The sequence below is a fragment of the Moschus berezovskii genome, chromosome 2 (genome assembly GCF_049115385.1).
Source record: "Moschus berezovskii isolate FMDL1 chromosome 2, NW_MosBer_1.0, whole genome shotgun sequence".
Lineage (NCBI taxonomy): Eukaryota > Metazoa > Chordata > Mammalia > Artiodactyla > Moschidae > Moschus > Moschus berezovskii.
This window is the reverse complement of record NC_142461.1, coordinates 10,963,513-10,989,656: the sequence shown is the minus strand read 5'-3', so window position 1 is coordinate 10,989,656 and position 26,144 is coordinate 10,963,513. Positions and strand designations below refer to the sequence as shown.

Sequence of the window (26,144 nt, the reverse complement as noted above, 5' to 3'; positions counted from 1 at the left end):
TTATTGTCAAAAATTTCATTGAATGAGAAAGAGGTATTTGTGATGCTTTTGGAGCTTGGGTGTTTTTGCTCTTTTTTTTTGGAGGAGGGAAATCTTGTTTTGGAGCATTTTTTCCCCCATCATACACGTTGTTAAGTAAATTTTATATGACTGAGGATAATCATATTATGAGATAGTAATAATTTTTCTAGATATAATTTCAAATATTTAACAAAGTGCTAGAGTTAATTCACTGTCTTGGTGCTTTTGTTTCTGTTTAATCTCTAGACAGTTGAATACGTAGGAGATTTTGCTGTAAGAATCCAGGACCATAGGGTTTTAGGAACTTGTTCATTGTACACCAGACCATACAAGTATACCTTCTACAATACAAGATCTAGAAATAGTCTTTCAACAGTTGGTATAACAATGATCCCCAGACTTACTCAGACCAGTCTTATACATAGACCAGTCATTACAGTCAGAAATGTGAAGTTCTTGTCTGGGTTTATACGGTTCTCCTTGGAATCCTATTTAATTAGGCATAAGATGGGGCTCAGAAGTCTGTATTTTTACCAATCATTCAGGTAATTATAAGAAATAAGCCATTTTGGGAAACAGTGATACAACCACTTAGTATGATTTCTTACCCGTACCTTTCAATTCCCATAGTCATATCTTGGTTATTATATTAAGTACTATTTTGAAAGTACAAACATTTGAGTAAATAGATTAAGATAAACTTCATCTGGGGATTTACTTTTTAAAATTAGTTACATCTGAGGAAAAATGAACATTCAGAATATACCAGGGAAAAAACCTTTATTGATACTATGCATGAATATTAGAGGTTCATTCAGAAAAGATATGAGAGCTTTAAGAATTTTGGTGCTTTGTACTTTTTTTTATCAGTAACATTTCTTTTTAAATTTTTCTATGTAGAAACTATTCTTACTGTTTATTAGTCTTATCTTTCCAAAAAAAGAAAAAGTGAAAAAAAAATTTTTGATGATGGCATAGTGTTCCCTTGTATGTGGATACGTTACATATTTTTTACCCAGTTTTTAACCAGTTGGACATTGGTTTCCAAAATTTTATATAACAAATCATGTTGCAAAGAAAATACTTCTTCATTAGTTTACTTTATACACACCAGTTCCAGTTACTCACCCACCATGAATATGTAACTATAGTTCTTTTCATACTTCTCCAATATAATGTCACAAACTTTTTGTCTTTGCTAACTTAATAAGTGAAAATAAAGTTTTTCCCAGTATGTGGAGTATCTGCGACAGTGTCCTCCACTTCTTCTAGAGTGTAGAACAGCAAAGCAGATTTCTTGCTGCAGGAGCATGAATGTGGGAAGGATACTTGGACTGGGGAGAAGTTGTATTATAATAGTACTGGCTACAGTTACATTGTGCTTACTCTCTTCTAGTCTTTGCTCTAAATACTTTTCATATATTGATTCATTAATCCCTATAACAGCCCTGAAAGATAGGTTCTATAATTATCCCTCATTGACGGTTGAAAAAACTGGAGTACAGAGAAGTTCAGTGACTTGCCTAAATCCATAAAGCTAGTTTTGGTAAAGTGCAATATGAACTCAAGCAGTCTGGGGGTTCCAGAGTCTGCACCCTTAAGCACTGTACCGTACTGGGGGTTGCGGGAATATGGGGAGAGTTGGAAAGTAAGGTAAAAGGAAAAGGAGGACGTTGTGAAAGATCAAAGGGTGATCTCCATTTCAGAATCTCAGTGAGGATCTTCCAAACACTAAAGTATCTAACTTAATGATTTATCCTCCTAGTTTGTAGGACTTAGTCTTTTTCAATTTCTCTTAATTTGTGTTATAAGTTTTTTAAAAAAGATTTTGCTAAGTTTGGGGTATAATAACAAAAAATTGTTTTTAATTGGGGGAAAACAAGTGCAGTGTAATGCACCATCTTAAGGTTCAGAACCCCTTCTTGTGTAAGCATGTGTAATTTGAAAAAGCTTTTCAAGAGATTGTGAGGATCATTGTCTGAAGTTAGTCATCTCCCTACATTCCTTTAGTACTTTGGAAATAAAGTGAGAGCAGTTTAAGGTTGCTATAGAGTTTTTCTTTTACCATGTGGTCTTTAGAGAAAATCTGAGTTGCCTGTTGCTTACATGAAATTTCCACGTGGTATAAAAACAGTCATGGTCTAGGGATGTGACAAAGAACTGGAATGCTGAAGGTACTCAGCCTGGCCTTAGCTGTTAGGTAGCTGATAAAAACTAAGAATAAGGACTTCATGAAGTAGACTTACCTTGCCCCTTATCTAGGAAGAAATTGGTTTGATTTAATCACTTTTAGCAATGCAGCAGATCAACAATCAGAGGCTAATGTATTCATTTTGGTTTTCCCAGTCAAGTAAACAACCCCGAAGTCAATGATCAGAAACCTGAAACTTCAAGCCTTGCTTCAAACCTTACCATGTCAGAGGAAAGTAAGTACCATATTCTGTGCATCATGAACATATTCCTATGACCAGGTGATGCTGACCTTTTATAATTGGTTTTCACTGATTTCCTCACTTGTATCAGAATATCCAGAATCCTTTCATTGCCTTATATATGTGTTCATCCTTATGCCCTCCTATAAACCTTATTGACCTACCAGCTAAGGAACAAAATCACATGGGATCCACTCCTAGGGATTGGTGATTGTGTTTTGTTTTGAGATTGAATGTTCTTCTAAAGGTAGTAAATAGTGCTTTACTCAAAATCAGAAAAGTTTATGGGCCAACCTCTGACTGCTTCTCTGGATGGCTTGATGTGTTTCCATCTTTCTAATAACCAAATGATTCTACCTATCCGTCTAGGCCAAAAAAAAAAGAAAAGTAGTCCCCTGAGAGCCCGAGATTGATACCGGGCCCTGAGGGAGACCGATCTCAATAGGATACACCCTCTGCTTACCAAACCTTAGCCAAAAATTTGTAGAATGTTTTTGTTTTTTTCTTCTTGTGGAGATCTAAGCTTTCTTTGGAATATCATGGTGGTGTGCCCCATAGGCAGATAGTCCTCCTTTAAATTAAATAGCCCTTTTCATATTATACCACACACTTCAGAAGAATAAATTTGTGTACGTTGCTTTATAAAAAGACATGTGTTTAGGAGATATATCTTAAGATGCTTAACCTTACATAATTCCCATGTAATGCAAGATGGTATGCCTTTAAAAAAAATGGTTATGTCTTGAGTTGTATATATTAATTCCTCAAAGATGCTGTTCCAGTACTTCTCAAACTTTTAGCATACCTGAGAGTTACCTAGAGTGCTTATTTGTAATGTAGCATTCCAGCCTCATCTTCAGTGATTATCATTAAGAAGACCTGTTGTGGATGAGAATCTAGATTTTCAAGAAGATAGCTAGGTAACTCTGATACATATGGGAACTGCTCTAATCAACGAAAGGTGTCTCCTCTAATTTTTTTAATATCTCACTCCAGTATTCTTGGGCTTCCGTGTGGCTCAGGGGTAAACAATCTGCCCGCAATACTGGAGACCAGGGTTTGATCCCTGGGTTCGGAAGATCCCCTGGAGAAGGGCAAGGCTACCCACTCCAGTATTCTGGCCTGGAGAATTCCATGGACTGTATAGTCCATGGAGTCGCAAAGAGTCGGACACGACTAAGCGACTTTCACTTCACATCCCCAAGGAAAAGGTCTGCTCCTTTTATACTTCAGGACCCAGAAGTAAGTTGAGTCTTCTTGCTTCTTAAAAATTATTTCTCTTTTTTTCTTTCAAAAACTCTAGTTCCTTTGAAGTATATATTTATGCCCCTTCCTCCAGCTTTCTTTTTACCTCAGACTGAACTCCTAGTCATTTTGCTCTTTAAAGACTAGATCTTTGTTTTCTTCTCCATCCAGACCTTTATTGTTCTTGGTAATTTGAACGTCCATGTAGATGACCTATCCAACACCCATAATGTCCCTCTGCTTTTCCTATCCCTTTTTACTCCACATGGATTCTGTAGTTCTTTATTATAATTAACTCCCTTCCTAATACCTTCAATAATTTTGCCTCTTGTACTGTCCTTGCTGAACCCCAATCCTGATTTAATCCAACTGTCCACCTTCTCTGTAAGTATTACATTAAACAGCTGAACATTACTGGGTAGTTTATACACTTAGCTGACTGTTTACTCACAGGGCCTTAAGTGGGCACCCTACTATACTTTACTCATGAGTTTTACCTTTTACTACTTCACACCATTTCTTTCCTCTCAGAGCACCCATACTGCTCACCTTTCTTCATCTTTGACTGATGATTTCTTCTCGAATAGAAGCTGTCTGACAGGAGATTCCCTTATTAACCTACTACCACCAAGTCTTCAGCCCTACTTGTGTTTGTACCCATGTTACCTTGTTTTATTCTTGTCAGAATGGAAATAGTATTCTTGTTCCTGTGAAAGGTAAGACCTTTTGTTTGTGCTTCACATTCTGTCTCTTCTCACCTACCCCGAGGACTTTGGTACTGTGATTATCCTGATACCATTCTTGCATTGTCTTATTCTTCTCTTCTTAATCCATCCTGTCTGTGGAGACATGATCCAGTATCTTCCATCTTAAAGCACAAACAAAACCCTCCTTGAAGTCCATATTCCCCACCAGTTACAGACCTTCTCTTTGTCCCATGACCCCCCTTGGAACCTCTGGAAAGAGTTGCCCTCACTTGCTTTGTCTCCTCCCATTCACTCTTCATCCCTCTCAAATTTAACTTTGTCACCATTCTTGCAGTGAAACTGCTTTTGTCAAAGTCATTAGTTCCTTTCAGTAACTGAAAATACTGGTTCCAGTGGGTATTTCTGTCTGCTTGTGTCCTGCCTCTTACCACTCTTTCTCCCACCTTTCTTCTTTGCTGGCCTTTCTTCTGCTGTCTAATCTCTGAATGTTAGTGGGCCTCTGGGTTTGGTTCTAGTCCACCATCTTTGTTCTTTCTGTATTCTCTCACCCATTTCATTACTCTAAATATTTGAAACGTAGTTAATGAATTACAAATTTGTATCCCTGGTCTGACTTCTTCCTCTAATTTTGTTTTTGTATCCTACTGCCTACTTGATATCTCCACTTAGAAATCTAAAAGGAAAGTCATACTTAAAATATGTGAAAGCTTTTTCTGCTCTTAGCCCTCACCAAAGCTGTTCTCTTCCCCAAATTCTTCATCTTTGGAAGTATTTTCACTATCCCTCCAATTTCTCAAGCTGAAAACCTAGAAATTATCCTGTATTCCCAGTTTTCCTCATTCCTTAATTCAAATTCATCAGGATGTCCTGTTAGTTTTACTTTCAGAGTATATTTCTAGGTTTTTGCCTTGTTTCCACTGCCGTTACCTTTTTTCTTAAAACAGTGCAGAGTTGAACACATCCAAATTTATTTACACAATGCTAAAGAAATTTGAGTTCTATTTCCATTTTGTGGAATTTTAATCTGGGATCCAGCTTTGTCGTGTAACTGACATAGGTCACTGAAACTTGATTATCCCACCGCAGATGCAATTTTCTGTCTCAAGGGAACAGAAAACTTGGGTTTTTAATGCACATAAAATAATGATCTTAATACTGCTTTACAATTTAGTAGGAAGGCAGCTGTCCCACAGCTTGAGGGGGAAGAAGGGCAGGCAGAGAAGTTATAATTAAGCAGATTATGCCTTGACTCTTTTTAATCTTCTCATAGTTCCCAAGTACCACAAAGATTAAGGCTCATTCATTCTCTAGAGAAGTAAAAATTGGCCTAGATCTCCTAGAATGTTTTGCGAATCTCTTCTAGAATTAAATGAGAGGAAAAGAATTTGGGTTTTTGAAAATACTTGTCAGCAGAGAAGGAACCATTATGTAGAAACCAAATGAACTTCCGTTCTATGTAATGGACGATAAGAACCTTAGATCTAACTGAGATTCCCTTCATTTTTGTCAAAGTGATTAATGATTAGTATAATCTGCAAATTGCTATGAATTATTTTCAGAGACTGTGAACAGTGACAATAGGCAAGAGCCATGATAAGCTCATTCACAGATGATTTGTGTTACTGTTGGGCATAAATTGACCCCACATCTGATCTCGATCAGTGTTCCCTTTTGGGATAAGACACTCAGAGAACACAGCTAGACATAAAGTTAGTTGGTTCACCCTTAGACCTTATTCACAATAGAGGAACCTCCCTTATAATAGATATTGAAGGATGTTCTTGAACAATTTAGGAATCTGGTACAAGCTCTATGTGTTGTAGCTCTGTCTATAATATGGACTGAAATATTGCTAATGAAAAGGATTCTGCTACCTGTCAAACTTGAGTTGAATATTTACAGTATTTATCCCGAATGAAATCATGAGGATTAAGCCTCATGACAGTATCTGTTCTAGATGAAATCATGGAGGTCAAGAGGGCAGTAGCTGTGAAAGTCCCTTTACCTGATGGTTTATCCGAGCGTTACATCAGTTCCTCAGGTCTGTCTCTGCTTTTCCAAACTTAAAGCTTTATTACAAAGCTGAAAAAAATAATAGTATAAAAGCATGCTTGCATCTTTCTGCTGCTGGTTATATATAACAGTAGCAACAGTTGTTCAGAGAAGGCAATGGCACCCCACTCCAGTACCCTTGCCTGGAAAATCCCATGGGTGGAGGAGCCTGGTGGGCTGCGTCCATGGGGTCACTAAGAGTCGGACATGACTGAGCAACTCACTTTCACTTTTCACTTTCATGCATTGGAGAGGAAATGACAACCCACTCCAGTTTCTTGCTTGGAGAATCCCAGGGACGGGGGAGCCTGGTGGGCTGCCGTCTATGGGGTCGCACAGAGTCGGACAGGACTGAAGCAACTTAGCAGCAGCAGCAACAGTTACTGGATACTTTTTCCAAATCTGTCTTCCTGCAGGTCATCCTTATGACCTTTTACTCAGAATAGGGTAAGCATCCAGAGAATAAATAAGCTGAAGAAGTATAATGTGGCTTCCTAGACATGGATCTTGCATTTTAACTTCACCTCTGAGCGTAGATGAGAGCTTAGGAAGTTGCTTCATTTATGGTTTTAGAACAGTGATGGTGATGGTGAAATCAATCGGTACTGGGAATTCCCTGGCGGTCCAGTGGTTAGGATTCCATGCTTTCGCTGCTAAGGGCCCAGGTTTGATACCTGGTTGGGAAACTAAGATCCCACACGCCACACAGCACAGCCAAATATAGAGAGCAGGTGGTACTGACCTTCAGCTCTTTTCTATACCGCCTTCATTCTGGCTTCTTTTACTGTCTCTAAAAGTCTCTATAAACTCATTATTAGAAGAGTGAGGTATTTCTACTGTGTAGTCTTTTTAAATTTCTGATGTCCAAGCTTTATTCTGTTCCTTAGTTTGAAAGACTATACAGTGAGACATGAAATTTCCCCCTTTCATTTTTGAAATGTTCTAACTTTTTACCTGGTGATATCTTTCTTTCAGTTATGACATGCACCGATTACATCCCTCGCTCATCCAATGATTATACCTCACAAATGTATTCTGCAAAGTAAGTTGAATAATTGTTTCAAAAATCTGTATTCTTTTTCTCTAGATTCACTGCAAAATGTAACTTGATATTTAAGCTGTTAAGTTGACATTTAACTTATTTTCACCTCTCTCGTTCTCTCTGGCCCTACTCCAGTTTTTTTATTCCATGTAAATATAGTCTAGGTATCATCCTTTTAAAAAGTTAATGATTGTCTGAAGTAGATCACTGTTACCCAGGAGCTTTCTCAAAGTGAGTTGGCACTGAAAAGTGTAAAATACCATTAGTGACAAAAATGTATCACTGCTTTACCTCTCATTATTCTCTCTTTGCTCCACGTTAAAAGTAGAGAGATCAATTAAAAAAGCTAAAGCCAGCCTCAGACTGGGACTTCTGTGTTCATCTTATTGCTTTAGAAGCTTATTCATTTAGAAGTGTCCTCAAGTAGAAAGTAGGCTTGAAGTTAGACAAGTTTAGTGAGTTTAAATCACTGAGAGGCAATATTTTGGGCCTCATGAGATAAGATCAGCATTTAAGATCCACAGACTCTTGAGAGTCCCTTATACTGCAAGGAGATCCAACCAGTCCATTCTAGAGGAGATCAATCCTGGATGTTCATTGGAGGGACTGATGCTAAAGCTGAAGCTGCAATACTTTGGCCACCTCATGCGACGAGTTGACTCACTGGAAAAGACTCTGATGCTGGGAAAGGTTGGGGGCGGGAGGAGAAGGGGACGACAGAGAATGAGATGGCTGGATGGCATCACCAACTCTGTGGACATGAGTTTGAGTGTACTCCAGGAGTTGGTGATGGACAGGGAGGCCTGGCGTGCTGTGATTCATGGGGTCGCAGAGAGTCGGACACGACTGAGCGACTGAACTGAACTGAACTGAAGTTAATCATCTCCAAGATGAGTCGGTGCAGAACAGTGTGTATATCAAGCTACCAGTTGCACATTGATAAAGGTTCAGCCTGCATACATAGAAACGTACAAGCGTGCTTAACCTAGGATAAATTCTTACGTGTTTACATAGGCAAGTTACATAAAGAAATTGGTGACAAAGGTGAGTAATATGTATGGGTCTCTTGTAAAAGAAAACTTCCTTTTTGTGCCCATTTGTATTAAGTGCCTTTTGAATTTTGCATCAGTTTAAAAAAAATGAGCTGATTGAAAAATCATCTCAATGAATTCTCCAAATTCTAGTCTGGTATTATCATGAACATTAGTAACATCCTTGGGCCAGTCATTTTCCATGTTTTTCTGTGAAATGACTGAACCTGTTCTCTGAGGTCATTATGAAGGCGGTACAATAATTTCAGCTATAAAGACACTAAAAAAAAGATTTTATGATCTTTATCATATCTGGAAATTAATCCATTTGAAGTTACTAAGATTTTAAGTCATTCCCACATGATTTGATTAACACCTACACCCTGAGCTATTTTCTGGTCTCAGGTCTGGCTGAGAAGACTAGAAATTTTCAAATTCTGTTTTTTAGAGTCTACTGAGATGTGAATATAGCGAATTCCAAATTCATTCATTTATTCAAAAAAGTGTTGTGTACCTGTTGCACTCAGGACACCTTGTTAGTTTTCTACGTTAATGTAGACCTCCGTAACACTTATCTAAACCATTTCATTTTTTAACTGCCTCTGGTTCAAGTCCCTTTCCCCCATCCATTTTACAAAGAAATGTCAAACTAATGTTTCTTAAAGAACAGCTTTGATCTTGTCATCCTTTTCTCAACAATTTCAGTGACTCCTCATTGTTTCAGATTTGTCTGAACACTTTTAGCCTGGTATTCAAGGTCTTTGCTGTCTGTCTTACACTTTCCCTTAGTATAATCTCTGCTCCTTGTTAGCTGAAGCACTGTCTGTACCCTTGGCAGAGACTTTCTCTTTTTCTAGAACACCTTTTCTCTCTCTCATTTTTGCACATTCTGTCTGCTCACAGATCACTTTTTTATAGCCTTCCTTCATTTTCTTCTCTCCAAAAAGTCCAAAAAGAAAACAAAACTTTCCCCTCTGAAACTACCTCCCCCCATTATTTTATTATTATGACCTGCATGGTACATATGACACTTACTTTCTTACTTTATAAGTACAGCATAACTCACAAAATAAAATAACTTGTGTCTAAAAATTCAGTGCATAAAATGTGGCGCCATCTTATTCCATGGATGAAATGATCAGGTCAGCTAGCTGGTTTAAAATCCCTGAAGTTTCACTGTTGAATTGATCTCTAGCTAAACCTGATGTGGTTGGTACCAGCTAGTGGTAGTATACTCTGGCTTAAAAATCAGCAGGGCAAGTCAGTGTCCTGTCTAGGATTTCCCGGATTTTATTAGTCACTTGACTCTTGATTTTATAGACTCGATCTAGGGACATTGGGCCACACTCCTGATCCTGGTTTTCTAATATGGTGGTTGCCTGCTTTTTCTCTGCAGGCCTCACCCTCTTTTCCAAGTTCCACTTTCTGTCTCAAAACTTCAGTTTGGCCAGGAGGGCTCAGTGGGGAATGGAGTCCAGTTGCCAATCTGTTCTATCCATTTGTCTGTCCTTTTAGGGTTTTATTCTATATTTAGACATAAGGGCATCAATGAGTTTAGTCAGTACTTGTATCTCACATAGGGCCTTGCACATAGCTCACCACAAATGTTTGTGGTGTGATTGGACCTTTGGAGGATATTTAAAACTGTTAATTTTTCTATAAAATTGTTTGTTAGGTAGATGATAAGTAGACGTGAAAAGGAAAAACTAATTCTACTTTCTGACCATAGTAAGAGACATTTTATGTGACAGGTTATTCTACTCGTTATTGATTCTTTGCTATTAGTGATATTAGCTGTTTTCTGTTTTTCTTATGTGACATTTTTTGTTTTCTTGAACTTTTCTAGACCTTATGCACATATCCTCTCAGTTCCTGTTTCGGAAACTGCTTACCCTGGGCAGACTCAGTACCAGACCTTGCAGCAGTCTCAACCCTATGCGGTCTACCCTCAGGCAACCCAGACATACGGACTACCTCCTTTCGGTAAGGCATGCTGTTGTAAGCAGTTTCTAAGAATATTGATTTTATCCCGCAGAAATTTCCATCTTTCCCCCCAAAGCAAGCATGGCTAATCAGGAAGCTGAGAGAAAGCAGGTTGTTCTTGACAGCATCTGCTTGTTACAGGTGTGATAGAAGTTGGGTGTACAACTTTTCCACAGTGTATTTGATGTATGTAATATAAAATCATAACTTTTCAGTACTCGTTTATCTGCCATAATTTAGCTGTTTCGAAGATGCTAAGTCTTGACTGAAAAACTTGGAATCGTCAAGTTTTTGAAAACTCTTTGAGGAATTGCTATTGATTTGACTTACTTCGTGGAAAACATGGTACCATGACAAATATATCTTGAGGTGGCTAATTTCTTACTGAAACTAAGTAATCTACATATCCAGACAGACTGCACCTTACAGTTCTCTTCTGTCAGTTTCTCCCTCTCCTTCTTATCCCATACCGCAGAGTGATCCGCTGTTGCTCTGCTGAACCAGAAAGTCATCTCAGAGGGGGAAACCCCTAATTTTGTACAGCCTTATCTTGTGCGCAGAGAGTTTTGTTCTTTGGTTTTAGATATCTTGGACTGAACTATAAATTCAGTTTGAGGTTCTTTGAGCACTTAATATCTGCTGATTTTTCAGTGTGTGTATTGATAGATATGTTCAGTGTGTTTTAGTGCTGCTTTGCTAGAACTGATGTCAGGAAATTGAAAGAATACTGTATTTTTTTTTTAAATATTCAGTATGTTAATAAAAGTATAACTTGGTAGCCTTTATTGCAACTAGCTGGGCATTAGAAAATCTTTCTAACAGATTGCCACAGAATATGGGTGTTGCTTGCTTTTGGTTTTGACATTCCCACTTTTCCTGGCCTATTTGGCTACTCTTTTATGGTAATTACAACTTTCTTACTTTGAGACTTGTTAACATTCCTTGGCTCTTGATAACTACTAGAAACAAAAATTGAGAGTTATGTTTAGTGGTAGTGGTAGCTGATAACTTCATGAAAGAAAAGAAACAGAAATGCTCTTGTTTCCTGTTTGTACACCCACGCCTCAGTGCCTGTCAGTATCAGCAAGTATACTAAAATCTTATGTTGCTGACATATTTAACCAGCCAAGACTGAGCAGTCCTTTCAGATGCAGAACTCACTGTGAATATGTTTGTGTTTATTTCTTTTTGTATATATTAAAGCTCATTTACCAGCAGCTGGCTAATACCAACAATAGGCTAGCAACAATAGGCTAGCAAGTATAAAGTATTTCATGTTACTTTTGTTCTTGTTTTTTACTCTCTGTTTAGATTTAAATTCTTCATTGGAAAGCCGAAAGCTCTTTATGACTTTGTTGAACAGCTGTTTATTCCTGCTGTTCAGTGTTAAGCAAAACTCCTGTTATATCTCTAAACTCAGATTATGGAATACATAGCCCAGTGCCATGTGCATGTAGGTCCTGCATATTATGGGATCTTTTATAATCACTGCATTTCCCTCATATTAAGTAAAGAAAATTCTGTAAAGTAGACCCCTGTTAAAAACTTGAAGGATCAAAGTTAGATTACTTAAGAATAGTTTCTTGTATTTCTGTGCCACCTTTATAGTTCTGGTTTCTCATTTCTTAATTAGTAAATTCAGCATGCAGTTTCTATCCCAGGCTAATTTATGTACTTCCGGAAGGAATGGCCTCTTAAATCCACAGGGTGTTGAGGTGGGGAGCCCCCAACCATGTCAGATTCGTTTCACATATGATAATATACATGTTTCAATCCATTCTCACAAATTATCCCACCCTCGCCCTCTCCCACAGAGTCCAAAAGACTGCTCCACACATCCAAGTCTCTGCTGTTGTCTTGTATACAGGGTTATCGTTACCCTCTTGCTATATTCCATATATATGTGTTAATATACTGTATTGGTGTTTTTGTTTCTTAAGTAATCTTTTAAAACTTTGAACAGAGTTACAGATTTTGCCATTTGTTATAAACTGGTATATGTAATTTAACCAGAACCATGAGAAAGTTGGTATTGTATGAATTTTGAGGCACTTTCGAAATGTTGTAGGAGCGATGTGGACTTCATTGAGTTTTACACATTCATAAGTGAATGGTCTGTATCTCGTGCCTTTGTTGGTTTTCTGTGAGCTGTAGTTTCTGGAAAGTGAGCAGCTCTCATTCCTGTAACTCTTGTAACCCAGTCATTTGTGTGCCTCCTTCATGAGGATTCAGTGTGGCTGTGGTGCTGTTATCCCTCTGATAGGAACTCTAACTCAGTGTAAATCCCCAAAGATCTGTTACTTATTTTTATTTTATATTGTACTATATTTTATTTACAGTGTTATGTTTGTTTCAGGTGTATAGCAAAGTGATACAGTCATATATATATATATATATATATATATGAATTAACAAAAGCAGTTCCCGTCTTTTGATGGGGAGCTTGTGGTTTATAATATAAATGGCATTATTTTGAGAGAGGGATAACTTAGGTATGGCATTAGGTTTTTTTTCTTTTTGCAGCTTGAGGCAGTTGTAAAATAATGTAGCTTTTTGCAACTGTGTATTCTATAGTATTTTTTTCATTTGGTGAAATTTTAACTGTTAATGTTTATGGCATTGTGCTTTGTACCATTTATTAAATAAAAATTTAAAAAAAACTTGAAGGAGACAGTATTTTATAAAGAAATATTGGTTATAATAGGCTCTTTTATTAATCTGTTTCTGTTTAATAATTGGGGTGAAGGAAACTTGTTTCTTAAATTTTTATTAGTAGTTCAGAGAGAACTGTTCATTAGTTTAATTTGCCTTTGAATGATAGGTATGGCATATCCTCAAATTTCATAAAGGAAATTTCAGAGAAATACTTGTAATACTTTTTGTGTGTATATGTGTGATAATTTTCTTAAGTGACTGTATTTCTAAAAGATATTTTCTTATGTTTTATGACATGGCTTTTTTTGTTTTATATCACTCAGATATAAAACACTCCATTTCTTCCTGTATAGCAGAGGGCATTATATCCAATATCTTATGATAACCTGTGGTGGTGGTGTAATTGCTGAGTTGTGTCCAACTGTTACTACCCTATGGTCTGTAGCCTGCCAGGGTCCTCTGTCCATTTGATTTCCCAGGCAAGAGTACTGGAGTGGGTTGCCATTTCCTTCTCCAGGGGATCTTTCCCAGGATTGAACCCAGGGGATTGAACCCAGGTCTCCTGCATTGCAGGCAGATTCTTTACTGACTGAGCCACCAGGGAAGCAAAATACCTGAATCACTATGCTATACACTTGAAACTAACACATATAGTTAATCAGCTACCCTTCAGTTAAAAAAAAAAAAACAAAAACACACCTCTCCATTCCTTTTCTTGTGAAAAAGTGAAGTGTAAGTTGCAAGTGCAAGTTGCTCAGTTGTGTCTGACTCTGCGACCCCATGGACTATACAGTACATGGAATTCTCCAGGCCAGAACACTGGGAGTGTGTAGGCTTTCCCTTCTCCAACTCTTACTACCCTGTGGTCTGTAGCCTGCCAGGGTCCAATGTCCGTTTGATTTCCCAGGCAAGAATACTGGAGTGGGTTGCCATTTCCTTCTCCAGGGGATTTTCCCAACCCAGGGCTCGAACCCAGGCCTCCCACATTGCAGGCGGATTCTTTGCCAGCTGAGCCACAAGGGAAGCCCAAGAATACTGGGGAGTGGGTAGCCTATCCCTTCTCCAGCAGATCTTCCCGACCCAGGAATCAAACTAGGGTCTCCTGCATTGTAGGCGGATTCTTTACCAACTGAACTATCAGGGAAGACCTCATTCTTGTGAACGTTTCAGTAATTTTATTATCTTACTTTTAGCACTAACACTCAATTAGCTAGTCTGTTTTTTATTTCAGATGTAAACAGAGCTTTAGAAAATCTTATTGTAATAATATGACTTCATATTAATATATTTATGCAATAATAATAATAATAATAAGTTCAGTTCAGTCCCTCAGTCATGTCCATCCCTTTGTGACCCCATGGACTACAGCATACCAGGCCTCCCTGTCCATCACCAACTCCCGGAGTTTGCTCAAACTCATGTCCATTGAGTCGGTGATGCTATCCAACCATCTTATCCTCCGTTGTCCCCTTCTTCTCCTACCTTCAATCTTTCCCAGCATCAGGGTCTTTTCCAGTGAGTCACTTCTTCACATCACGTGGCCAAAGTATCGGAGTTTCAGCTTCAGCATCAGTCCTTCCAATGAATATTCAGGACTGATTTCCTTTAGGATTGACTGGTTGGATCTCCTTGCAGTCCACGGGACTCTCAAGAGTCTTCTCCAACACCACACACAGTTGAAAAACATCAGTTCTTCGGTACTCAGCTTTCTTTATGGTCCATCTCTCACATTCATACATGACTACTGGAAAAACCATAGCTTTGATTAGACAGACCTTTGTTGACAAAGGAATGTCTCTGCTTTTTAATACGCTATCTAGGTTGGTCATAACTTTTCTTCCAAGGAGCAAGCATCTTATAATTTCATGGCTGCAGTCACCATCTGCAGTGATTTTGGAGCCCAAGAAAATAAAGTCTGTCGCTGTTTCCATTGTTTCCCCATCTATTTCCCATGAAATGATGGGACCAGATGCCATGATCTTAGTTTTCTGAATGTTGAATTTTAAGCCAACTTTCTCACTCTCCTCTTTCACTTTCATCAAGAGGCTCTTTAGTTCTTCTTCGCTTTCTGCCATAAGGGTGGTGTCATCTGCACATCTGAGGTTATTGATATTCCTCCTGACAATCGTGATTCCAGCTTGTGCTTCATCCAGCCTAGCGTTTCTCATGATGTACTCTGCATATAAGTTAAATAAGCAGGGTGACAATATACAGTCTTGATGTACTCCTTTCCCTATTTGGAACCAGTCTGTTGTTCCATGTCCAGTTCTAACTGTTGCTTCTTGACCTGAATACAGATTTCTCAGGAGGCAGGTCAGGTGGACTGGTATTCCCATCTCTTGAAGAATTTTCCACAGTTTGTTGTGATCCACACAGTCAAAGGCGTTGGCATAGTCAATAAAACAGAAGTAGATGTTTTTTCTGGAACTTTCTTGCTTTTTCAGTGATTGAGCAGATGTTGGCAATTTGATCTCTGGTTCCTCTGCCTTTTCTAAAACCAGCTTGAACATATGGAAGTTCTTGGTTCACATACTATTGAAGCTTGGCTTGGAGAATTTTGAGCATTACTTTGCTAGTGTGTGAGATGAGTGCCATTGTGCGGTAGTTTGAGCATTCTTTGGCATTGCCGTTGAAATAATAATGAGTGCTTACTGTGCCAAGCAATATGCTGAGAATAAGTACTTCACACGTTACATTATTTTCTTATTTAATACAAACCAACAGTCATAAAAAGTAAGTGGTAGCATTATCCCTGTTTATAGATGAGGAAACATGTTTAGAAGGATTAAGTGACTAACCTGAGGTCATACAGTTAGTAAATGCCTTGGATTAGAATTGTACCCCAATCTGTTTAAATCCAGAAGTGCTCATAAATTTAGGTCTGTATGAAAAAGTTAATATTAGAGTTGAGATGAAATTAAAGTTTCCTCCTTTTAAAGAAGTGAGAGAAGACAAAGAAAATCTAGGAAGCCCATATTATGACAGATATTTGAAAGTAAAGGAATCGTGGTCATCTTTTCACAGCTATATAGAAATGATGAGATGGCAGAATAAGGATTTGAGGTTTAACTTCCAGTGATCTGATTGAATATGTGTGAGGGAAAGGGTACTTATTTGTTTTTAGGAGCTCACAAAAGATTGGCTTAACCTCCATTGTTCTGCCTTCTTTTAAAAGAGGTTTAATATGAGATGGAGATTTGACAGTAGTATTAAGAGTCTTAAGGATGTTCATGTCATTTCCCTCAGTAATCCCTTCTAGAGATTTATCCTAGGAAATTAATTAGAGATAACCACAAAAATTTACTACTAAGATACTCATCACAGCATTATTTACAATAGCAAAAGATTGGAAACAGCCGACTTTTGAATGGAAAGATGTGTGTTAAATTGCAGTGGATTCATAGAATGGAAAACTGTGTAGCCATTATAAACCATATTCTTAAAGAATACTTAGTGTCTTGAAAACATAGCTCATTATTAATTGGAAAAAGCAATATATAAAACTGAAAATACAATATAATATACTGTTTTTTTTAAATGCTATATAAGGAATAATTTGGAAGAAAAACAATGTTAACAGTACAGGCAGTACAGGTGTGATCTCAATTATTGAAGAAGCATGCAAAATGCGGACACAGTTCCACTGTGTACAGGTTTCAGTTAACACAGCCCCATGCAAAAGCGAGAACTGCCTATATTTTTTTCTATATGATGATACTATGTAATATTTTTCTTTTTGCTTTCCATAGTTTCTCAATTTTCTGTAATACACATATACTTATTTTATTATTAACAAAAGTACTCAGATTATTTAGTATTTATAATAGCTCATCCCAGTGAGCTATTAAATCAACCAGATATTTTTTCATATGTTTTTTCCTAGCATTTACATATACTTCAGTTCTTAACCAAACCAATGTTCTCTAACCTGGAGAAGGAAATGGCAGCCCATTCTAGTATTCTTGACTGGGAAATCCAATGGACAGAGGAGCCTGGTAGGCTATAGTCCATCGGGTTGCAAAGAGTCGGACACAACCTAGAGACTGAGCATGCACAGTCTTTAAAGTTCCACTACTCTGATATACATTACTGCAAAGTGAGGTGCTCAGATTGGTTTGGTTAGTAACTAACCCGTAGGGAGGTATTTGGGCTGAGAAACATGGGTAGCGTTAGTGATGAGACCCCACTGTGGGGCAGCAGGAGCATAGCACTCAGAGACAAAAATTCCTTTGCCATTTTTTGATCAGCTATTGCTCTACATCAGACTCTTGGTGCTTAAATGACTTGAGAAAGTCTGAACTTATGGGCAGAGAACAGTGGACTAGGAGTCAGGAAGCCAGGATTTTATTTCTTTGATGTTGGCAGTAGTGCTCTGCAGTCAGACTGTTTGGTGGTCATGCTACTTGTTACTTGAATTTCTAGGAAGAGTGCTTTTAAAGGAAGGGCTTAAAGAGCAGGGCTCCAGTGATGCTGGAAGCAGTGTCCATGTTGTCCTTTATTCTTTATAAAACAGTATTAAATATACTTCATATTTATACTTCATGTTCCTGGCCCAGAACATTCAAAACTAGCTATTTCCTCTAACTTGTCTTGGACATTTTACACTAATTTATGTCTTTATAAGAAAGATAAATTTATTGAAATTATACATTTTGAAACTTTTTAAGAATACATACTAAATAATGAGACTAGCAAACCCCTCTCAGTTAATATTATTAGTAGTAAGATAGTATTTTAGTACAGTGTAATAATAAACATGTTCACAAATCCAGCACTCCAGGTTCAGAACCTATTTAGGAAAAAAAAAAATGGATTACAATAAATCTGAAAGTTATTGTGACACTGAAATGGCAAGTTGTTTCTAAAAAATGTTGTAGTCAATCACCAAGAGTCTTAGCACTGATATTCAAATTTCACATCATAAACATTTAAAAAACTACATTCTCAATTATTTTTTATTGTTAAATGTCAGCCATAGCAAGGACTTTAGCTGTGGCTTACCTAGACAAGACTTAAAATCATCACGAACTAAGTAAGGAGGGGGCCAACCCTTCTAATTCATGCTAACATGTTGGTGTTTCTTAATCTCTTCAAATAAGTTATTTCATGTGTTTAACAGGTGAGAAAAGACTATGACTTCTTAATGCTTTAAGGGTTTGATAAATTAGGAGTTTGGGATTCACATATACACACTGCAATACAAAAACAGGTAAAGAACCTACACTGTATAGCACAGGAAACTATACTTAATATTTTGTAATAACCTATATTGGAAAAGAATCTCTATATGTGTGTATGTGAGTATGTATATGTATGTATACATGTATATATGAATCACTTTGTCATACAGCAGAAACTAGCACATTTTAACTGTACTTCAATTAAAAATAGTTTGAGACAAGGCAGTTACCATGTTCCACTGTCAACCTTTTAAGATTTTGACATCTCCTTTTACTGTTCTTACATTTACTTATCAATGGATTTTATAGTTCTGAATTACACTAAGATATCTGAATGCCCTGGTGAAGCAGAGGTCTTTCCTATCAAAGCATTATATATTTATAAATTTCTTACCAGATTAAGAGTATGTGAAATGAGGTAATAATACTGAATTTGAAAATGTGACTGACCTTCATACTGATTTCCTACCTGGAATGTGTTTCATCGATGAATCTTCTTGGACCCAGTTATCAGCTTCAACTGTATTAATCCAATAGCCATAACTATTCAGAGCACAGTGAGGTTTTTAATAGACTTTTGCATAGCCAAAATGATGACAGAAACAATTCATTCATAAAGGATATCCTTAGACTCTCATGTAGAAGCATGCTTTTCTTAGAGTTTCCTAGTTTACTGCAGATGAAAAAGGAGATACAGCCAGAAACAGAAGATTCTCAAGAAGTGATAGATCACAAAGAAAAGGCAAAGAGATACAAGAACCTTCAAATCATAGAACTGTAATTGAGTTCTACTTGGTACTAAGCAGATGTCTTGACATATTGCAGTAGTCTCTGGGGATGTTTCTGTAATGTACATAGCACAGCACAGAAGTGCTCTTGGAAACAATAATTCTGAAAAAAGGTATGTTCCCTCTGCTAAGAAGATAGGAAAGGATATGAAGATATTTTTAAAAGATTGCCACCTAGGAGCACTGTGATTAAAAAAAAAAGGAAATAGCTGTGATATCTGTCAGTGTGAGGTGGATTTTTATGTTCTGATGGGAAAAGATGTCTCTCAGGTATTATGTGGAAGAGCAAAATATGAACAGCAGGTAACATCCCATTCTTATTAAAAAGGAAATACAAGATTGTAAACAGAAGAAATCTTAGTGGCTCTTAATGCAAACTGTGAATAGTGGTTAAGTCTGGAAGTGGGATTATATGTGACTTTATTTTTTCTAAAAATTAGGAATTACGTATTTCTGTTAATGTTTTTAATTTATGAAAGTAAGCCGGTATGTCTTTCCTAATCAGAAGAAACAAAGGTAACAAAATAACCAGCTTAAGGAGGCAGAGAAGTATATATACATTTTAGAAAAATCTGGTTCTTATTTAATGGGTAAGTGAATTTTAAACGTATGTGGAATATCTCCCACCTTGACAATGCACACAAATGATTTGAATGTCAGACACTCTTTACAACAATGCTTGGGTGTCAGTAGCTCTTTTTCTGACTCCTGATCAATTTCCCCCAACCACTGAGGTGAACTTATATGTGTATATTACTGTTGGGGTTTTCGACAGGATTTTTATTTCTATGGCCCCACTCCCAATTCTTTGAAATTGTATTTGCTTGTGGTATATTACAAGTGGGAGATTCAGTAATTTTCTCTTACAAGCAAATTTATTTTTGTTTTAAGATTTAGATTTTAAACCTACTGGCTGATATGCTCCTCAGTCCCAGTGTATTGTTTGTAATTGGTCCAATTTATCTGATTCAGGTGCATTGTGGCCAGGTATGAAACCTGAAAGTGGTTTAATTCAGACTCCATCTCCAAGTCAACACAGTGTTCTTACCTGCACTACAGGGTTAACCACAAGCCAGCCAAGCCCAGCACATTATTCTTATCCCATTCAAGGTAAATAGGCATGGTTGTGTGTGTTTCTTTTTTTTTTTTTAATTATTACTGTTTTTTTGTTTTTAATCTACCTGTATCTCCAAACATATTGGGTAATACAGGATATTTGCATTTGTGCATGCTTTTTGTGTTAGACAAACCAGAACTTAGGAGTGAGGTTCATAAGTAGTTTAAGCTTTCGTGAACTGCTTAATAGAATTGAAGGCTTCTCTTTTGCATGTTGGTGTCCAAAAAACCTGTCTGATTTTGTTCTAGTCTGTTTTCAGTGACATTTTGTCCTGTAAATTAGCAGAAGACTGTAGGTTAGAGCTCTGCTGACTTCTGTGAAGTCCAAATAGAGTGGAACGTGAGATGAATGCTGCTTTGTAAGGTGTGTGCTGCTTTTCTGCTGTGGTTTTTGTCATACCTCCTCCCCCATTTTGTACTTCTTGGTAAGCATTTTTCTTGCCAAAAAATTCAGTCTTGTTTGTATTTTGTGATGAAAAGCATAGCATTAAAGCTTGAACTCTAAACCTCTCTGCCTTCCCAAATTTTTCTTCTGAAAGGTTAGAATTAAGACAGGACTATTAGGAATGAAGACAAAGAAACTCGAAAGTCACTATGGAGTTAATTCCCTATCCTTTGAAGTCCAATGCAGGGACTTTGTCATTGCTCCAAATGGGGCATTAATGTCCATCAACTTGGCTTCTCATCTGCCTCCTTTCTCCCAGCTTTTAAATATTATTCTTTATAAAATGGTGGTGCTAGAGAGATGAAGTTAGGACAGCAAAAACTGGTCTGAGGTAGTCTTAAAATACAAACTTTGAGGATAAAAAATGTTTTTATTTAGATTATATTAAGCAAAATGTTTTGATTTTTGGTGTTAACTGTTTTTAATAAAATGATTTAGAACTACTTTTTCTTGGTCTCTTGGAAACAGAACTGCTAAGACCTTCCTCTAAGCTACCTCTCTCTTATTGTTTAGCAGGTCTCCTCTTTTCTTAATTATTTTACCGTGGCTCCTCTTTTCTTATTTTCCTTTCTTTCTTTCTTTTTTCCCCTTTCCCCCTCATTTCTTTCTAAAATAGGAACAAGCCAGAAGGGAAAAACTCAAGAGCATGACTTTATCTTCTCTAACCCTCTTCATTTTTATAAGGTGTTTCTCTAGGTTGGTAGGCTTTGGGGTCCAACTACAGGCAAGTCTAGTAGACAAGTCGCTCCTAAACATTTATATCTCTGATGACTACACCTTGGTCATGAAAGAAAAGCAAGTTCTCTTCTTTTATATTAATAATCCTCTTCCAAGGTGTAGAACCACCACTCCTCTGTAGTTGTATCTTGAATTTGTGGAACCTGGTAGCTGAGGTTACTTCTCCCTCCTTGTAAAACAAGAAGAACCACCTTGTGGGGGTCTTTTAAGACCCATTGCTTTAAGAAAGTCACAGAGCCATTCTGTGACTTAATTTGCCACTATCCTAATTTCTTTACCTTTTAGTTCATTTTCTCCCTTTAGATCAATTAACCCAGGTTCCTCCATTGTGCTAATGATTATTGTTGGTATTTATTAAGTTTATTATATGTTTAGCATTGTTTTAGCAGCAGATAAGTGTTATTCATGTAATCATAACACACCTTTGAGGGAAGTACTGTCATTAATCTCGTTTTACAGATTTGGCACAAAAAACACAGTGGATAAGTCAAGGATGTAAGCTGGGCAGTCTGGCCCCAGCACATGAGTGTAATGTTTATGATTTTCAGTATTGAAGTCATGGTATCAGTTTCAGCTCCCCAAACTGAGAACCTATACTAGCAAGTATTTAAATTAATCTCCCTCCGTTTTCTGGTTAATATATTGGCCCTTTATAGTCTTCATCAGAGCTTTGGCACAGGGTAGAAATTAAGGCAGAAATTAACCATCAGGTTGTCAATTTTTGCCATTTATTCTGAGAAAAAGTTGGTAGAAAGAAGGTAGTAACAATTAGCTGAAATGAAATGTGGATGTTTTTGGCACATTTGAGCACCTGAATTCTCCACTACTTATCACTCTTCTCACCCCTACTTTTCATTCCCGTTAGCTCGGCTAATGAATGTTATTTAGCTCTCCAGGGCTTCATCTCCCCCCACTTCCCACCCACACCCAGTCACAGCATGGAATAAAAGCAAGGAGCATTGTATTGATTTTTTTTTTTTTAAGTAATCAAAATGGCAGTGTCCCCTCATTCCCTCCAAAAGCTTTCAACAGTTGACAATAGCCTATCTTCCCTGGAGAAATTAGAGAAATTATAGCAAATTCCACTTCTGGCTTGATCAATTCTGATCAAAACCTTTTGTTTAGTTTCTACTTCAGTGCTCATGACAACCCTTTGATTAAATAGATTTGGGTTCTTTATATCAACCTTTTCCTAATGTGTCTGTGACTATGTGGTCAAATCTCTGGTTATTTTCTTGAGTTGAAATGGTTAAAATAATTAAAATTCAAATAGTAAAATTAGTTTTAGAATTGTCAAAGTTAATTTTAACCCAGCCTTGATGTTCAGTGAATGTCTCTGGGCTCTAATAGTGTTGGTGACACATAATAGTCTTTTGTTGACTAGGAGATTTGTTTTGTATTTTAATAGACTATTTTTTATTGTATTTAAATCTGTAGAAAAACTGAGCAGATGCTAAGAGTTATCTATCCCCCTTCCCTACACACAGTTTTCCTTATTATTAATATCTCACATTAGAATGGAACATTTGTTATGATTAATGAACTAATATTGGTACATTATTATTAATCATAGGTTTCTTTAGATTGCCTTAGTTTTTACCTGGTGTCCTTTTTCTATTCCAGGATCTCGTCCAAGACACCACGTTTCATTTGATTGTCATTGTTTTTAGGCTTCTCTTGATTGCAGTTTTTCATACTTCACTTGTTTTTGATAACCTTGACATGCTATTATTCATAAATCCCATGAGTATTTATTGAGTATCACTTATTAGTGGCCAGGCATTTTGCTAGATGTTGGAGGTAATGAATGAAATAGCAAGATTCTGCCTTCATGGAGCTTACGGACTAGGAAGGGAGGCAGAGAACAAGGAAGTAAAGGGAGAAATAAAGGTGCTCTGAAAGGGGAAAAGAACTGGTTGTTGTGATTAGGAAGACAAGAAAGGAGTTTGTTCTAATAGAGGAGTCAGAGTCTGTGGATGTAGACATGCTGAGCGGGAACCATCAAGCTGGAGGGCAAGAGGGACAAGCTGGGGAGAACAATCCAGGCAGCGAGAGCGACATTGCAAAGGTCCTCAAGTGAGAGAGGGTCTTGTTTTCAATAACTCGAAAGCTGGAGTGAGCAAGGGTGGTGGAGAGACATATATAAAACTAGTGAGGTGGGTAGGAACTAAATCTTGCACCAACTTCTATGTGCCATTAACCCTTGGGTTACCCTCCAGCTGGGGGGTAATGTCGCATAACTGTGCCTCTCACAGTTCTGTACCCACAGCCTTCTCATTAAAGCTGTCTGTGTGTCCTGACTGTTGCAGGTGGACCTTGAGTGGGGAGTGGTTCTCAGAAGCTTATCTTGCTATGATTTCACAGTTTCGTTGTCAAAACAGGAGTGGAAACTATCCAAAAACAGTTGGCCATCCCGTTGGCACTTGGGGAGCTAATAGTCTTTAGATATATATATATATCAATAGGAGTTACCACTTGAGTTTTAAATGATCCTTGAAATTTATTCTTTTTGTTGCATATTTTATTGCTGCTGCTTCTGTTTTTTAAGTCAGCAGTTGAATTTGTTGTTGTTGAGACCTGCATATATATTTCTGTGGGATGATCAGTGACATTTTTTTTTGAGGTGCCTGATTTTTTGTCATAGTGCAGGAGGTAGCGCATGTAGTGATTGTGTATATTTTCAGGTGAGTTTAGCTTGAGTTCAGTGCTGGTTACAAGAACCTACATAAATATTACCTAATTGTCATCTGACTTATATCACTAGAATTTAAACAACATGCGGGCAGGCATTGTCTTCACTCCTCTATTCCCAGTGACTGGAGCAGTTTCTGGGCACGTAGTATATACACCCTGGTTTGATGAGCAGATGAGTATCTGAATGACACTTTAGGAATGATTTTATTGCGTTGAGGAAAGAACTGTTATTAAGCCCTGTAAACTCTCTAGGTTAGCAGACCAACATTTTCTGTAATGGAAGCCACTATTGCTGAGAGGAATTTGTGATGTTTAGTACTGTACTGGTTAAAAACTTGATATCAGCAACTAGCTAATCAAGACATTATACTTCCTGTCATGAATAATTAGAGTATATGGCCAGTTGTTTTTTAGGTCTTTTTACCTTTTTACCTCCAGTAAGCGATCTGAAAATTGTTAAATTTATAAAACTACCTTGTCAGAATACCTTTTTCCCTGTGTGTGTGTAGAGATCAGATATGAATAAGTTGAACCTCTAACCATTTATAAATTATTAAGAAGGTAGAACAGAATTAAAGGTAAATAGGAGGAACAGATGGAGAAGGCAATAGCACCCCACTCCAGTGCTCTTGCCTGGAGAATCCCATGGATGGAGGAGCCTGGTAGGTTGCAGTCCGTGGGGTCGCGAAGAGTCGGACACGACTGGGCGACTTCACTTTCACTTTTCACTTTCATGCATTGGAGAAGGAAATGGCAACCCACTCCAATGTTCTTGCCTGGAGAATCCCAGGGACAGAGGAGCCTGGTGGGCTGCCATCTATGGGGTCACACAGAGTCGGACACGACTGAAGTGACTGAGCAGCAGCAGCAGGAGGAACGGAGGAGTATTTGCTAGGACTCGAGCTAAAGAAAAATTGATCTAGAAACAAACTTTGCTGGAAGAGAGAACCTTGAGAGATTAAGTAAATTCTTCATTTTCTTCCCCACATTAAATCACCTATGTTCAGCCAACAGGCCTGCCTAGCATAATGTACTAGTAATAGAATCTGGCATGTACCCAAAATTCTTTTCCTTCAAGAATAATTTAAAAGCTCCTTACAGAATCATCTAGCTTATATACAGTAATTTCTTAGGACTTCCCCTTAGGGATAAAACTATTGATGGGAAGAAAGTATTATCTACAAGACTATAAAATCTGTTTCATTTAGTTGTTGGGTTTAAGAAAGTAAATAAGAATCCTTTCATTTACCTGGGGGAGGGAGTACCATAGAAAAGGAAATCCCCCTGAGTAGTGAGGAAATCTGATCCCTGACTCAGGAAAGAAAGGGCACTGAGTGAAGAATTGGGACATCCCGATTACCGTAGCTGTTCCTTCTGTCTAACCTGCTTCAGTCTCTTCTAGACGTTCAGCAGAGTAGCCTTGGGGAAAGGGTAAAACTTCCCTCTAATTTTGACCCGCCCTCTCAATTTGCTGCCACATTTGTTCACCTGCACTACTGTTAATGGAGGTTTTCCTAATAACTTTCCCTCTGAGGACTTTGTCACCAGTGGGATAGGTAGTCAGATAGTGTCATCTACCTGATGGTGAACATTTATTGTGTGTGTGACTGCAGCAAGAACCAAGTGTAAGTATGTTTATGATGAGTGAAGGAGAAGTTCAGGAGCAGTAAGCACCTCACAATTTCACTTCAATTGAAAAATGTGGCAAATTTTAGTCACTGAGGATTTGATTAAAATGCAGGTGGAATTTGTGATAGAAGGGTGTGAAAAACTTAACCCAAATTCCTTGTCCTGACACAGGCAGCCTATGTAACTTAAAATATTTTACCTGACCAGAATAGTATTGAATACTTTCCAAGTTTTTCCAGGCTCATTGGTGAAATCATTAAATGCCAGAACATGGTGTTTGTTGAAGCAACCCCAAACACTTATAGAATTTGGAGAGCTACCTCAGTTGCTCAAAGTAATTGTGTTGCATCAGAAAAGGCATAATTTGGGGCAAGTGACAGTAAGTA

At 37.6% G+C, this 26,144-nt stretch overlaps 1 protein-coding gene across 3 annotated transcripts in view; it reads left to right on the top strand.

Moving 5' to 3' along the window:
- The window catches only part of EYA3 (EYA transcriptional coactivator and phosphatase 3), a 96,198-nt gene that overhangs the window by 34,903 nt on the left and 35,151 nt on the right, over positions 1-26,144 (top strand). For 2 of the 3 annotated variants that reach the window (XM_055398627.2, XM_055398625.2), the window contains 4 exons: positions 2,368-2,447; positions 7,433-7,499; positions 10,377-10,513; positions 20,109-20,246. In XM_055398627.2, coding sequence (XP_055254602.1) covers positions 2,368-2,447; positions 7,433-7,499; positions 10,377-10,513; positions 20,109-20,246 — 422 coding nt within the window. The remainder of the gene's footprint in view (positions 1-2,367; positions 2,448-7,432; positions 7,500-10,376; positions 10,514-20,108; positions 20,247-26,144) is intronic. The other variant, XM_088844052.1, reaches the window with a different exon arrangement.